At 47.2% G+C, this 16209-nt stretch overlaps 1 protein-coding gene across 1 annotated transcript in view; it reads right to left on the bottom strand.

The window, feature by feature from the left end:
• Positions 1-16209, bottom strand: part of MCM10 (minichromosome maintenance 10 replication initiation factor) — an 86148-nt gene that overhangs the window by 26513 nt on the left and 43426 nt on the right. Inside the window, exons 9-14 of the mRNA XM_088468773.1 lie at positions 9466-9582; positions 8795-8991; positions 8345-8445; positions 8070-8183; positions 7826-7940; positions 6984-7203 (exon numbers count right to left, since the gene is read on the bottom strand). Coding sequence (XP_088324899.1) covers positions 6984-7203; positions 7826-7940; positions 8070-8183; positions 8345-8445; positions 8795-8991; positions 9466-9582 — 864 coding nt within the window. The remainder of the gene's footprint in view (positions 1-6983; positions 7204-7825; positions 7941-8069; positions 8184-8344; positions 8446-8794; positions 8992-9465; positions 9583-16209) is intronic.

The following is a 16209-nucleotide window of genomic DNA, read 5'->3' as shown; positions in this document are numbered from 1 at the left end:
GTCTGTGTGGCAACCCCTTCTCCTAGCCCAACTGATTGATATTTGGTAGCAGGTGCTCCTCACAAAGGCAGACCAAAGACAGCGACTTTGACCTGCTGTAGCTGGGCCAGGTCATCCCCTTTGACCAGATATCGTTTAACCCCATTTATTCCCCTACCTACATTTTGTGTCTCTTCCTCACCATACGCTTCCCACTCTGTTTTTCCTATACCATTACCTCGCTCCCCCATTGCAGGACTCCTGCCAAGGTGAACCTCGTAGTCTCACTATTGTCACCATATCCTCTCCCTTCTACTATTGAAGCATGCACCCAACTCTCAACCAGTCTCTTTGCACGAGGTTTGCTACTCGCCTTTCTGATTGGGATCAGAGACAAACAATTTTTCTCACTCCTGATTACCTGCCATATTTTGTGACTATACATTCCCTTCACACTGAGTGGACTTTATAGTTGTATTCTATTTGTCGTTTCACTCTGCTTATAAATTTTGCCGTCTTTAGGTTATTGTTGCCATCCGCTGGCCATTTATCATAATTGCAAGCCTTGGTTACTAATTTCTGTTTAATGTTGCTATTTTAGCTTACTACTTTTTTACATTTAGGGTGACTATTAAAACAAGAGATATGGTAAGAACTTACCTTTGTTATCTCTGTTTCTACGAAGTCCATAGGGTCCACAGGGTTGACCTTGGGGTATAGGTTGGGAACCAAATCCGGGCACCACGCAGTTAAAGCTTTTAGCTCCCAGGATGCACTGGGTCCACTCTCCCTATAACCCCACCCCCAAGCCAGAGGCACCTCAGTTTGTAAGTAGCCAAAGGCCGGAGGAGGAGAGAAAAAGAGAGAGAAAACTGGAACACTCAATAACCATACTCACCGAAATGGGAGACGGAAAACCGGTGACCAGCCACACAGCCCATATGAAGCCAGGTGCGTCAGGGCGGGCGCCCTGTGGACCCTATGGACTTCGTAGAAACAGAGATAACAAAGGTAAGTTCTTACCATATCTCTTGTTTTCTACTTCAGGGTCCATAGGGGGTCCACAGGGTTGACCTTGGGGATGTCCCAAAGCAGTTCAACCAAGGGTGGGGACGCTCCTGTGCTGAGAGGAGAATCCGTCGCCAAAAAGGAAGCATCCTGAGAGGCAAAGGAAACCAATGCCTAGAACCTTAAAAAGGTGTGGACAGAAGACCACGTGGCCACCTAGTAAGGTAAAACAGCCGAGGCGCCACAGCGAGCCGCACACGAGGGTCACATGGCCCGAGAAAAAACAAGCATCAACAACAGGAAGGCCTACCCATGGGTAGGCCCCTGAGGAAGACCTACGAGGCCATCCAGCCAACATTTGGTTATAGGCCGGCCATCCTTTCCTGTGAAAACCAGAAATCTCAGACCACCAATAAGGAGTCCGATTTCCGTAAGGAACCTGAACGGATCACAAAAATCCAAAGAGGCCAGACCACAGTCAATGAGGCCACACCAGCCGAGAGGACTGGGGACAGAATGGCCGTACCATAAGTTCCAGAATAATATGGAACCTGAAAACCACTAAGAAGCAACACAGGGCGAGAGCAACTCCCACCCTGACATGATGCCCTCCAGAAGAGGGAGCCACATGAGAACGCTCCCAATTCAGACACTCTCCTGGTTGATATAAACACCCTGAGAGAAAGAGAGAGCCTAAGCAATAGACCATGTAATGGCTATCACAACTAGCGGTTCCATTGACTGTCCCCGGAGGTAACGAAGAACCACTACTTACTCCCCAGGAGTCCCTAGGGAGGACAAATGGAGGCATAATCAAGAAAACACTCCAAAGGATGAACTGGATACCAGAGTGGAGCAATTCCATATCTTAACCATACTGACAGTGTAGAGATCCGCACTGTCAGGAAGACCAGGCCAAGTGTGAAACCCAAGCCAGCCGGAAGGAATGCCAGAATATCTGGAAATCCTGGACACCGGAAGATTGTATCGACAGGTACAATACCATAAGATTTATGGCTGCCACAGTTTGTGGTAGGTCCCAGCAAAAGCTGATCCATGTGCTCTAATCATTCCAACGATGACAAAGCCAGGGAAGCCGTAAGACCACTGTAAGGACACAGTCAAAGACAAACGACCCAGGTCCAAGGCAAAACCAAGGACCCTGAGACAACAGGTCCGGGCAGTGAAGCATCAGGGATGGAGTATCGATGTAGAGACTCCGAAGATCCAAGTACCCCTGACATCTGGGGCAATCAGGAGCCACCAGCAGGAAAGCATCTCCGTCTCGATTGAAAACACTTCCAAAGACCTCGAGGAAGAAGGGAGACCGGAGAACACAGGTACACAAAGTGGAAGGACCACTTCACCGACAAAGAGTCGCTGAAGGTTGCTTCAGAATCCCCAGAGCTGAACTGTAACACCATAGTGTGATAAAGTCAGAAGGCCATGAGGGTCACCTCAGGGGGGCCCCCCCTGCTCACCAGGAGATGAAACCTCTCTTGGGGAAGAGACTAGTCCCCGGGATGCACGTCGTGACGGCTGAGGACTCCCGCTTCCCAATGGAGAGCTCCTGAAATGAACGCTGCCGAGATGGTCGGGAGGAGACCCTCGGACTATGTCCGAATATGTGACATACCTGTCATTGCCACCCAACGAACAGTGTTGCTAAAAAGGAAGCCACTGTCCTGACCCTGTCGGACTGAACCTTTTCAGGTTCACCGGGAAACAAGAGTTATGCCAGAGTAAGTTAATTGACAGGGTGGAATCGACAGACGTCCAACTGCACTGAAAAGGATTCGATCCAGACACTGTCCATAGCAAAGAAAACCCTGGACGAGATGGCCATAGCCACCCGGACAGGGACCGACTTGCCTCCGGAGAGAGCATCATCGTTTGAACAGTTATCCGACAGAAAAAACTCATTCCATCTGGAGATGAGCCAATTATGGAAAGGCCTGGAATGGAACTGAGCCCATTCCACCATGCATCCCAGAGTGTAAAGACATCTGTCGACTGCGCAGACAACCATGTACTCCTAATGGAAGAGAGGAGATTCCGTCTTACGCCAGAAGAATTCTCAGATTCTGAGAATCCAGCAGGGATCCTAGATGAAGAATACCCAGAGAGGGATGCAGGGAGGACTTTTTCCCCGTTGATTAAACGTCTGCACCCTGAAGAAGCCACAGTCATCCTGACCTGGCCGTAAAGTACCCCGGTGATCCCGCTAAGAGCAGGAGGCCGTCCAGGTACAGGAGCATTGGGATATACTGAACAGAAGAACTGTCAGAAAATCCAAAACGAGGACAGTCCCAACAGGCAGAGCCCGAAAAATTGAAAGTGTTGCTGTGATACAGCAAACCTCAGCCCATGCTGAGGAAAGGTCTCTGTAAGTACCCGTAGGCACGCGTCCTGTATATCCAGTGATACCATAAAGTCCCCAGGTTCCAAACATCGTATGATGGAGCATAGGGATTTCCTCCTGAGCCCAGGTAGCTTTAGGAACTGGTTCAGGGAATTGAGACAGAGAATAGGCCAAAGAGGACCATTCAGCCACCGCACCAGAAAGAAAACAGAACAACCAGTCCCTCACTGAGATAGTGGGGATGGCCTAATTAGCTCCGCTTACCGCAACAACTGCATAGCTTTCTGGATCTGTAAGGCCCTTGTAAAGAGGGCGTACCCTCCTACCCACGTAGCCGCGGCAACTTGACACTAATACCGGGCGAACTGAGAAAATCGTTATCTCCCAGTTGTAGGCCTGTCCCGTCAGGCTGAAGAGATATCCGTAGGTTCAGAAGCAGGATCGGCTGGCAGTCCAGGCCTGCTCGGTACTGGATATGTCGGCCCTTGTAGATGCCGACAGTCTACGAAGAAACAGACCTTTAGGCTGACCCAGAGGACAAAAAAGACTTAACAGACTTAGTCTGAGGCCTTGTAGTGGGCATAGCTGAAAGCGGTAAACTTGTCGTTAGCAATACTGCCAATGTTACTACAATCTTGTCAAGGTCAGGACCAAACAATATCAACCCTAAAGATGGTATCTGCACCTCTGCATTCCCAGAGCGCAGCCATAGGGTATTACGGAGGATACAGTCGCAGCCGGAACTCTGAAAGTTAGGAGACTGGTATCCAATATAGGCATTTCCACCTATGACAACAGCATATATTACGTGAGCGACCAAATACATTTGAACCCCCGACGTGTTGGAGGGGAAAAAACGTTACAAATGCATCAACCCAATATGCAATAGAATTAACCAACCATGCTATAGCCATGGTAGGATGGGTAACAACTCCTAAAAGCAAGTATACTGATTTCAGGCAGAGTTACCACCTACGGATCCGAAGAATCCGACCACGCAGGAATGGGAGGCGTAGTAACGTCTGTAATCAGACGAGTAACACGCCCATCCCCCCCAGGAGGGGCTCGTGATGACCCTCAGGGAATTTGGGACAGGAGGCCAAACACTGTTGTAACACCTCCTATCTGGCAACAGCCAGAGTCCCGCTATGCGATCCACCCGCTAGTCAGCAACAGGGAACCCGAAGGCACGCAATACTGAGGGTGTATGATACAGGTGCAGGTCAACATTCACTCTAACCAGAATGGACCTGCTACCAGCCCTAAAGCAGGGATAATAATACCTGAAATAGGCTTCCCCCCGTGTAAGAGGGAAAGAGCCCCGAACAGTACCCAGTTCACGGCAGAGCCAACTGGGAAGTAACCACAGGGCGTCAACCACGCCAAATTAGCGTTTCGTAGAAAACGACATCCACCCAGGGTGGCTGTTGTGGTAATCCCTGCAAGGGGAATGACAGACTATTGTGGCACCAGGGGGAATTCATATACTGCGAAAAACCCCTGCAGGGAGCGGTAGTCTGTGTCACAGGGGAAGAGTGCAAGAAGCTGCGAGATACCCTGAGATGAAAAGGGCAGTATGGTGAAGTAACCCCAAGTGAGGTACAACAATGGGGCCCGCCCGGCGATCCGCAATTGAGAGGATCCCGAGAAAACAAACCGCCCAAGGGGGTCGTGAAAGAGGCCAGCACCAGATGACGCCACATACAGAACCCTTTATGAGTCAAATCCTCCGCACTAACACCTGCAGCACATGACTTGCAGGATAGTAAAAATGGGTGCAGTATAACGCTCTATCTCCTGGTCAGACATATCTGACCAATCTTGGCGGAAATATTAAGCAGCACTATACTGGTCCTGACTGATGCCAAAAATTAGCTGCAGGGACCCATTTTCAGCGTATGCAACACACAGTTCCATCTAAAATATGGCAACGTGCAGCACGCAACAGTATGTGACAAACCACACAAATATTAACAAGTATATAAATGTGAGGTCTCAGAACCACTCTAAGTACAGCTGTATTAGGGCAGATAAAGAAAAGGGATAGATATACACTGACAGGTGAGAGAATAAAGTACAGTCAGCACTAGCATAAGTCACATACAATGCAGATATATACATATATACATAAACATGTCATATAATATACTGCACTATTACACTGCATTCAACTGCCCAGATTCAGTGTCTGGGAAGGCTACAGCGCTGTGTACACTGACCTGATGGTGAGGTACGCAGGGGGACTGGACCAACTGCCATCCTGAGAGATTTCTGCTGCACCACAGAGAAAATGGCCGCTGGAGACCTCAGAGGAAGCGTGGCCCGCGGAGGAAGCAGCTCAGCGACGCCAGACTATGGATACTGAAAGGCGCGCTGAGCTGAGGAGCCGCTGTAACAGGGAAGGCTGCCTCCCCTGGCCGGCTATTAACCCCCGGGACGCCGGCTCCCTGCACCGATCGTTAAGTCCCTGGTGGTCTAGTGGACACACGGGGTATGGGGGGCCCGCCGCCACTGCCGGCGCCTCCGGTCTGTCCCCTGAGACCGGAGGCACAGGACTGCATTTGAAATGCGCGGATCACCGCAAGCGGTGATCCGCGACCTTACCTGCTCCCCGTGGATCCGGCAGCAGTCCTGGGCGCCCACAGAGTCCGGCTAGTACAGACTCTGGGGTCCCGCTGAGATCCCCAGATCTGTACTGGCGTCTCAGCGCCAGCGGGGTGACGGAGCGGCAGCTTAGACGTCCTATGGACAGTCCGACGCTGCCGCTCTGAAGAGTCCAAAGTCCATGGAAAAAACTTTGTCCCTAAAAAAATAAAATAAGCTTAGGGGCTGCTAATCAGCTCCCCCTGCGCTAACGGTGACCCGACTCCGGCCGGGCACCAACTTAAACTGAGGTGCCTCTGGCTTGGGGGTGGGGTTATAGGGAGAGTGGACCCAGTGCATCCTGGGAGCTAAAAGCTTTAACTGCGTGGTGCCCGGATTTGGTTCCCAACCTATACCCCAAGGTCAACCCTGTGGACCCCCTATGGACCCTGAAGTAGAAAGAAAGGGTATGTAACATGTGAGCAGCACTTATTAGAATTTTGTGGAACTGGTGACATATTCCCTCCGCTCTGAGTGTAGCTGCTGTTGCATTTTTAATGCTGACATTATTAATTTCTGTATAACTAGGTTTTCAATGCTTTTCACCTACAGTGTTTTTGTGTTACCACCACTTTTATAGGTTTGGCAGTGTATACTACTGATGGTTAATTGTTCAGTCTGTCTGTTACTGTCTGTATGGCTTATTGGTAAACCAAACTAAAGTACTAAAAAAAAAAAAAAGATGAAAGCAATTGAACATTGGTTACACAACAGCCCTGTATTGGCTCAAACACAGATTTCCTCATACAGCATGTGGCATGAGAAGCCTGGTGTGATTCCCCTGCTGCATACTTTTTATGGGTCATGGTAGTAGGATTAGTGTTTTTTTGTGCGCCTAAGTAGCAAAACCCTTGGCCCGATAAATGGGGCTGTTTGGTGTGATTTGACAATAGGTGTATGTGGACACATCTGTATATTACTCAGTAAAAGAAAAATCTGAGTAATGGCTACTATATGATGCCAAGATGGCTGTGTGCATCATGAGATTTACCTTTTTTGCGAGAGCAGAAGCATTAAGCTTGTAGGTAGGAGGTGGAGACAAATCGAAGAAGAGAACATCTTCTCCCTCAGAAAAACCACGAGCTAGCTTAGGAGTGGAGACCTTCTGAGCCATGGGGAACTCTGCCGCTTGCTTCGGGGACTGTAATGTGGTCTGTCCTGCATTTGGTGCTATACTGGACTTTCCCGATTTGTCAGAGCTCTCAAGAAACCTACAAATAAAAAGATTAATGAACAGTATGAGTACCAAACTGGTTGTGCTGCATAAAAGCAACTACATTTCCAAATCATAGACATTATCGGTCAATTAGGTATTAATAAACATGCAGTGTCTAAAATCAGCAGTGTCTGGTCATCACTACTGCCCTTGTTTGGAATGGCAACCACCAGAAAGGAGAATAACTGATGATTAAACGGGATAAATGCAGCAGTCAGGATCCCAGCTCCAGAATACTGAACGATGGCATGCCGAAGGTAAGTATCGAGGGGTATGGGGGGGGGGGGTTAGGCACCAATCAGGGAGAGTTAGGGTAGGGAGAGGGTGAGCATACTGACCAAGTGTCGGTATGTTAACCCTGTCGGGATTCTGATCGCTGGGATCCAGACTGCAAGCATTACATACCCAACCACATTAAACATATTTAAACCTTCCTGTTTCAATGTTAGCATTAATCACAAACAGTAGCTATACATTTGCAAAGCATTATTAGGCTTTACCTGAAATAAAATACTGTCACATGTCCTAAGTTACGCAATGACTATTGGACCCTACACCACTGCAATCACAACTGCTCTATCATGTCGTGATGCATTTTGAACTAACATAAAAATCACCTTTTCTGGATCTCCTCTGTTCTCTTCTTTCTTGCCTCCAGCATCTGTTGTTTCTGTTGTTTCAAAAGCTCTGAGGCAGGTAATGACTGAAATGATGAACCTGCTTTGGCAGATGCTGGCATAAAAACAAAATGCAAAGAGAATTAATACACAGAAAATTGCTAGTTGCACAACAAAAATAAACATCCAGTCTCTCTGGCATAAAGTAGTAAATGTTAAATAACTACACAAAACAAAAATATACCTTGCTTGCTCAGGCCAGACAAATGTTTCTTCAGATTAAGTGCTCCTGGTGTTGGAAGCGCCAAAAGCTCCTTTAGCTCATCTGAACTTTGCTCATTGACCTTTTTAATGGTAGCTGCAACAAGAAAGCCTAATTTACTGGTACGGAGAAACAGATACTCAATACGTAAGCTTAATATGTTACATGCCAACTCATCATCATAGTCTTACTTAAAAGCTTGTTGTGATCAATATACCAGTCTATACAAATGCATAAGTCTCAAAAAACTGCAATACCCATGTTCTGTCTTGCTGCCAGCGCTATAGCATCTGCTCCTTTAACCACCATTTTGGTGAGTGTTGTCTGGACAGATTTCTTTGGTGTCACAGCTGTTGCACTGTAAGACAATTTTATTTATTTTACAATGTTATACACAGACAGACCAGTTGTTCAGCATTAGTTTAGAGTAGACTGCAGTCACTGCAATCTGTCACAAAGTCTGAGGCACCAGATAGCCTAAAGCAGATAACAGAACATTTTAGTTCAGAATTTAGTTTCCAGCTTTCAGTTAAGACCATATATCACAAGTCTATATGACACAAGCCAGAACTTAATGGCGTAGAGTATGAGCAAACATTTTTGTTGCAAAACCAGCAAGAAGAAAAAAACAAAAGATGCCATTTTCATGCAGGAACCTCTCCTTTCCATGTTATTACTAGTGTTAGGCTAGGAATTCTAATACTTACAGAGAAGCTGCATATGCCATGGATGACACTCCACCATAGTGAAAACCACCCTGGCATAGTCGCTCTTTCAGACTGTTTCCACCCTTAGCCATCTTCTTGGGGACATGACCAGAATAGCTGGACTGCAGATCTGCCCGTTTTGCGCTCACCTTCTTGTACTGCGCTTGTACGTGATACTGACAGAACTCGCAGTCATTCTGCAGATAAGGAAAAAAAATGGCATGCAGTCTTAGTGTTCTTTTCAGGAACGTACATTGAATTCTATTGCTGTTGAATGGCTAAGGCAATACTGGGAAAGACTGGCTTAGGTTCTGAACCAACAAGAACAGACTCATTATCTCAGAATCTTGTAGCCCACACAGAGTTCAGAAAAAATGCAGAGTAACACTCCTGGGTTGGACAGAGTTACCTACAGCCTCTGATGTATAGCACAGCGTGAGGTGTTGGCACTTCATAAATCGGATAATAGCAACACCACCACTGCTCTTTGGATTAAAGAAGCATGCCAACAAGGCTAATGTATAGACTGACAGTATGGGACAAGGCAGTGTTCTTCTGTGCCATATGTACCAGACCATAACTAATTTAACCAAGATCACTAAGGTTGCTTCCACATCACTGATATTGCAGTTTTAAGATGGGCACTTAAGTGCAAATAAATGAGAACTGACCGCGTTAACCATTTGTGTACAAGGATCTCCATTTTTCTTACGCGCTTTGCATGTTCCTAAATCCATTGCTTCTCCCATTAGCAAGATCTTCTGCGGATTATCGACAGATATGCACACCTGCACAAAGACAGCGCCATTCATACAAACTGCACATCAGTATAAACAGGTCAGAAATAATTGGAGGCAAGTGGATAAAAGCGCTAGGTAACATTTAGCAGAAACTAGGATAATTTACAGATAAAAGATAAAATTTGACATCAAACTTAAATCCACAATATAAATCAGTAAATAGACTACAAACATGTGAAATAACATGTTAACTATGACCCCTAGGTCATAACATCATTAACGATATCGTTCAGTGCCGGCACCCTCCCTCATCCTTGAACCCGCACAACCTGACTATATCGTCAAGTTGGACAGCAGGTTCGGGCGACGAGCGATGTGGTCAACGACCAGAGGGGGCACGCATCGCTGGTCGTTGATGGCATATCCACTGGACGATATAGTGAACGACTGAACGATAACGTTAAGTCGTTCAAAATATAGTCTAGTGGATACGCGACTTAAGGGTACTTTGGTTTCCTTTCTCACCATTCTCCAAAAGCCCATAACCACTGGAAATTCCCATAAGCAATGGTAAAGATCTGCTTCCTCTCGTGCACATCTAGGACAATTGTGGGATTCTGTAAATCCCATTCTAAACTGCCTATGAGGGGATAAATGGGATGCAGTCAATTGGCAGACGGCCGGGATGCCGAGTGACGGAATCACAACATGGCTGGAGATGGTAACGCCGGAATCCCGACAGCCGGCATCCCAATCTTAAATACAGCGGGGTCGGGCATCTGTTCGCCATGGGGAGGGTTAGGTTTAGGCACCTCAGGGTGGATTTAGGAATACACTGCGGGAGGGGGGAGGTTAGGGTTAGGCTCCAGACAGGGGGAATTAGGCACTTACCAGGAGGGTTAGGGTACGTGGTAGGGAGGGTTAGTGTTAAGGTGCAGGAAAAGAGGGTTAGGGACTAAATAGGACAGGGAATAAATATGTCCTATGACATACATTAAGAAATAATTCATTATAAACACTAGATGTTAATAGGGAACGGGATCTGGAGATCTAAATGAGATATTAAGAGTAGGTAACTGCTGCAGCTATTGCCGCATACATTTTATTACTATTTTAATAAATAAGGAGAGTTATGGTAAACAAAAAAAAAAAAACTTACCTTTGTTAACTCTCTTTCTTCGAAGTCCATAGGGTCCACAGGGATACATTGAGGTGTAGGTGGGACCTGGATGACCGGACACAGACAGCAAAGCTTTTCAATCCCAGAATGCTCCTGTCCTTCTCCCTATACCCCGCCCACAGCCTGAGGGCTACTAAGTTTTGTGAACAAGCCCAAGGCAGGAGCAGGAAAGGAGAGACGGAAGACTGGTACACTGAGGAATATCACTCATTTAAAGGAAACAAGTGACCAGGAGAAGCAGCCCATAGAAACCAGGTGCGTCAGGACGTGCGCCCTGCGGACCCTATGGACTTCGAAGAAAGTTTTAACAAAGGTAAGTTTTACCATAACTCGCCTTTTCTTCTTCATGGACCATAGGGCTCCACAGGGAGACATTAGGGATGTCCCAAAGCAGTTGCTGAAAGGCGGGAAGGCTCCTGAGCTGACAGAACACTTCGGAAGCATCCTGAGGCGCAAAATGTATCAAAGCTACAAAACCTAATGAAGGTGTGGACAGAAGACTAGATGGCCGCCTTTCATAGCTGCTCAGCTGAGGCGCCATGCCAGGCTACCCACGAGGGACCCACATGTGAAGGAAGGCCCATCTGTGTGTAAGCCTGTGAGATAGTCTCTGGCCATATGGATTTGCATGACTGACTGTTAGCTGGCCATAAACAGAAAATGGCAGCTGCTAAAATCAATCTGGCAGTATTCTTCAGGTGCATGAAAGGGAGAGGTCATAACAAGTACTATATGGTGGCTTTCTACCACCATATAGTCTTCATGTATTGTTGCAGGTACAATTCAGTGTGCTGAGGAACAATAGGGGTTTAAACCCCCCCCTTTTTTTTCTACTTGTTAGCTGTCCGCTTGAAAAAGGCTACAGTAGTAGCCGAAACGCGTTGCTGCTCTCCATACCAGCCACTGAAGCTACAACCCATCTGGAACCAGGTGCCGCCACATTGAAAACTAGCCTGTAAGTTTTTCCTGTGAGATTTGAACCACAGTTAGACCATTGCCCTATCAGCATCCGCCGGTGCCCACTCCAGTTACGGATCCGGGTCACGTGGCCGCTGACGGAGGTCCCGGCGGCTGTTAAGCACAGGACGGGTGCTGACGCCGAATAAGAGACCAACAAGCGGCTTGCAGACCTGTCGGACATCAATGCTTAGCACATCTTGCTGAAATACACTGGTAATTTTCAGTTACTATTTCCTTTGTGAAAAGGACGGCATGGTCCCTATCTACAGGTACTTATTGACAGCCTAAATATTTAAGTACCCAGCAGAACTTTGCGTGACTGTTTATTGCACAATAGGGTACTATTCTACATGTTATATACAGGCTCAACTTCGGGAACATATGGTCAGCCTCATTAATCACGCTTGAGATTGGCTATATCACTTGTGACTGATACAAAACTGGCATTTTTTCAACGGGTTCCACTAATATCATTACGGATACATTGTTGGGGATAGTTATCAGTGGCTACAGGCTCCACCAGTGCCTTAACAATTCACTTGCTACAGCAGTATATACAGTAGCTCATTCTGCACAGGTATATGGTGTAGCTATTCTCAAAGGAGAGTGTGTTTAGATCTGGGAGCCTGATCAACTCTTACATTTGCATGCTTGGTAATTTCCTGTTTGTTATGAGCTTCTAGCAGGCTCGCTTATTATTTTTTTATTTTATTTTTTTTTACAATTTTCATATTTATCTTTGTGTTTATACATGTGTCTTTGTTTTTTATTATTATTATTATAATTTAAGCATTAAATTCTTTTAATACATTGATGTGTTGTTCTTATGTCCCAACATAAATAACAGAGCGCAGTGTTTTTCTCTTCTATGACTTAGAGTGCCCCCTTGGTGATTGAGATAGACCACTTGTACTGGCCTGTTTCTCAGAATGTTATGAGCCAGAGGGAGAGCTCTGTAGATAGCTCGAAGTTCCAGGATGTTGATAACACTGCCTCGACTGGGGACCATCGGCCCTGGAAGGAGTGCTGGTCAGGTACTGCGCCCCACCCTCGGAGGCTTGCGTACGTGGTGAGGAGAGCACAGTCCGGGCTCCAAAAGGGACGACCCTGGATCAAGTGGGATGTCTGTAGCCACCAGGCTAGGGACAGGCGAACCTCTGGGGGGAGGCTCATAGTCAGGGGTTTGAGCAGATGGGGTAGCCTGTTTCACCTGGAGAGGATCAAGTGTTGTAGGAGCCTGGAGTGAAACTGGGCGAACTCCACCATGTCGAAGGTGGACACCATTGATCCCAATGCCTGCATTGCAGAGTGAATCGACACTCTGCGATTGTAAAGCAGTCTGTGTAGTCTGTGCTGCAGTGCTGAAATCTTGTCCACCGTTAGGAAGATTCTCTGAACTCGAGAGTCCAGGAGGGCTCCCAAATGTACCATCCTTTGAGAGGGTGTCAGGGAAGACACTTTCCAGATGAGCAGCGAACTGTGCATTTGTAGAAAGGCAATGGTTACCTGCAGATGACGGTGAAGAGTCTCTGGGGAGCTGGCCAACAGCAAGAGATTGTCCAAGTACGGGAGCAGTCTGATCCCTTGACGACAAAGAGGCCACCATAACTGCCATGATCTTGGTTAAGACCCGAGGGGGCTGTTGAAAGGCCAAACGGCAGAGCCTGGAATTGGTAAAGTTGCTGCAGTGTAGCAAACCGGAGATATTGTTGAGGAGAAGGCACTATAGGTACATGTAGTTAAGCGTCCTGAATGTCTAGGATGTGAGGTTCTGGTTTTGTTGTGGACCCGGGGTGGTATTAGGAGCAGACACTGAAGCAGACTTAAAGGAAAATGTGGAACTTTTAAGGAGTGGTTTAGTAGACATGAATATGGCACCACAAAAGTCCAGATAGTACTAAGGTGCTCTTGGAACTGTAGTGAGGCAATGGGAGAAAGTCCTGGTAGTGACAGACAGGAGATAGTCCAGTATTCCAGATTTTGTGAGGCTGAAGTGAAGTGCAGGATGAATAAAATAATAACCCGTGGAGAGGCAAGGTGCAGGGTTCAGGGGATTCAGGTACTCAGGCAAGGGAGAGGTAAATGGAGGCAGGGGAATCCAGCAGGATTGGAGCAGGCAAGGTAAAGCAGGCTTAGGCAGGGATTCCAAACAACAGGTGTACGAGCACAGGAACTCACTCTCAGCTTCCGCTGAGAAACACGTTGCACTGGCAATGAAGGGAAGCTCTGAACTCCCTTAAATACCGAGTGCTCTGCCGTGACAGGTCAGAGCACATGACACCAGGATAGGGCGATTAGGTCACATGACCAGAGGAAAGATGGCAGTGCCCATGCCGAAGCAGAATGGAAGCACCGCCAGGCCCAGCCAGCCCAGAATGACAACATGCCCGCATAGGACCACGCACAGCCAAAGCTCCCCGCCAGGCACCAGCACCACCAGACGCCCCTCGCCATAGCGTCCTCACAGGTATCACCCGCCGGCCGCCATGCCGAGAAACCATGGTCGTGATATAAGGATAACATAAAATCTCCAGGCTCCATAGCTAGGATATTAAAACGGAGGGTTTCCATACGAAACCTGGGCACCCTGAAAAAAAAAACTCGTTCAGAGACTTGAGGTCGGGGATAGGCCGATGAGACCCATTGGGCTTCTGAACTAAGAAAAAGGGGGGGGTTGAGGAGAGGGTGTATCCATGGGAGACCACTTATCTTACCCAGGCATCTGTCGTGGTCAGACTTGGCAGGTGTACATCTAGTAGCCCAGGCTTGTTTGGCCCTAGGCTTGGAGGCCTTCGCTGAGGTCTGCTGCCGTGAAAAGGACTGACCCTTGGCTTTGCCTTGAGGGCGAAATGACCAAAAAGGATGACGTCCTAGGTTTTGTATTATATACAGAGGGCAGGAACGCAGTCTTCGAAGCTGCCAAAGTAGTCACAAATTTATCTAACTCTGGACCAAATAGGATGTCTCCCAAATAAGACAGACACTCCAGAGCCCGTTTTGAGTCTGAACCTGCTTTCCAGGAACGGAGCCAAACAATACGGCGTATCCATAGCTGATTCACCTAAGTAGGAGGCTGCAACCCTAAAGTGAGATACATAGGATAGTTGTTCCCTTGAAGCATCAGGCCGTAGCCCTAGCAGGATGAGTAATAGCTCCTGTAAGAGTAAGTGGATTTATGACAAGCTTCTATAAGTCTATCTGTAGTCTCCTTCAAGGAGGTTGCCGTATGAATGGGTAATGTTGCATCTTTAACCAGAAGGGTTACATAAGAAGCCACCGCTGGGGGAATTTCCCATTTAGTGCAATCAGTAGCTGGAAGAGGGTAAAAAGAACTGAACAGTTTTGGAATTTGAAACCTTTTACCAGGCATATCCAAATGTTGCACTCATGTGATCAGATAGCTGGTCCGATTGAGGGAATTCTGGTAAAACTGCCTTTTATCGTTAAAAAGTGCATTATTTTTCTTACAAGCTGGTTCATCCTCTTCTATTTGTAAAATAGATTTTACAGCTCTCACAAGAGCAGGTATATTTAGTTTAGAGGGTGGCTCCTCTTCTCCTGAGACGGAGTCAGAGTGAAAGAGGTCTGCGTCTTCTGCCTCCCCAGATGATATCTCAGAATCCGATGACTGAGTGGACTGGGAAGATCATAGAGCACATTTAGTAGGTAAAGACTTTTCCTTTTGCAGCATTTGCCAAAAAACCATAGCGGCATTAGCCAAACTCTGTACTGAGGTAGACAGTATGTCTACCCAAGGGGGGAGGCAAAGTATTTGCAGGGAGTACCTGCTGTGGCCATCCCACAGGGGGAGCCACCACGGGGACTGCTATGTGGTCCGCAAGTTTGGTTAGCATCTGTGATAAGGCTGCCAAGGGTGGGTCCTGAGGAAGAGACACTGGGGCTGTGTAACAATAAGTACAAAGACCATCCTGAATGAGGTCCTCTGTTGTTCTGCTCAGCGAGCTTTGCCCCAGAGTAGGGGCAGCAGCCTCAGGCTGCTTGTTATTCTTTCCCCTGCCAGACACAGCCACAAGAAAATAGAATACGCAGTATGATACAGTGAAGTGAACACCCTGCAGTATGTGTAATATGGCACAATGTAGTGTGCAGCCATGCTATATAGTATGCGATAGCCCTTACAATTATATAGAAGATGTGAGGTACAATAAACCCCCTATACGTTAGTATGTCAGGGTACAGTAGAAAAAAAAAAGAAAAAGGGACAGGTATAAACTGACAGTAAAGAAAATAGAGATAAGCGCTAGCACAAGTCACATACAAACGCAGAAAAAAAAAACCCCACATGACATATTTGCAATGGGCACTAAAATAAACTATACAGACTGCAGTGGCTGGTAGGATATAGCCCTGTATAACCTGGCCCCCTGGGAGAGGTATACAAGTAGACTGGATCCAGCATTTCCAGGAGACCAGCTTGCATAAAATGGCTGCCACGCATCTGAGGGGGCGGAGGGTGAGGGAGGAGCAGCTCATGGAACACCAAGACCACAGTGGAAAGGCGCCTTGAACTGGGG

This window comes from Taudactylus pleione, unplaced genomic scaffold (genome assembly GCF_031769625.1).
Source record: "Taudactylus pleione unplaced genomic scaffold, aTauple2 ptg000086l, whole genome shotgun sequence".
Lineage (NCBI taxonomy): Eukaryota > Metazoa > Chordata > Amphibia > Anura > Myobatrachidae > Taudactylus > Taudactylus pleione.
This window is presented reverse-complemented; position numbering and strand designations above follow the sequence as displayed.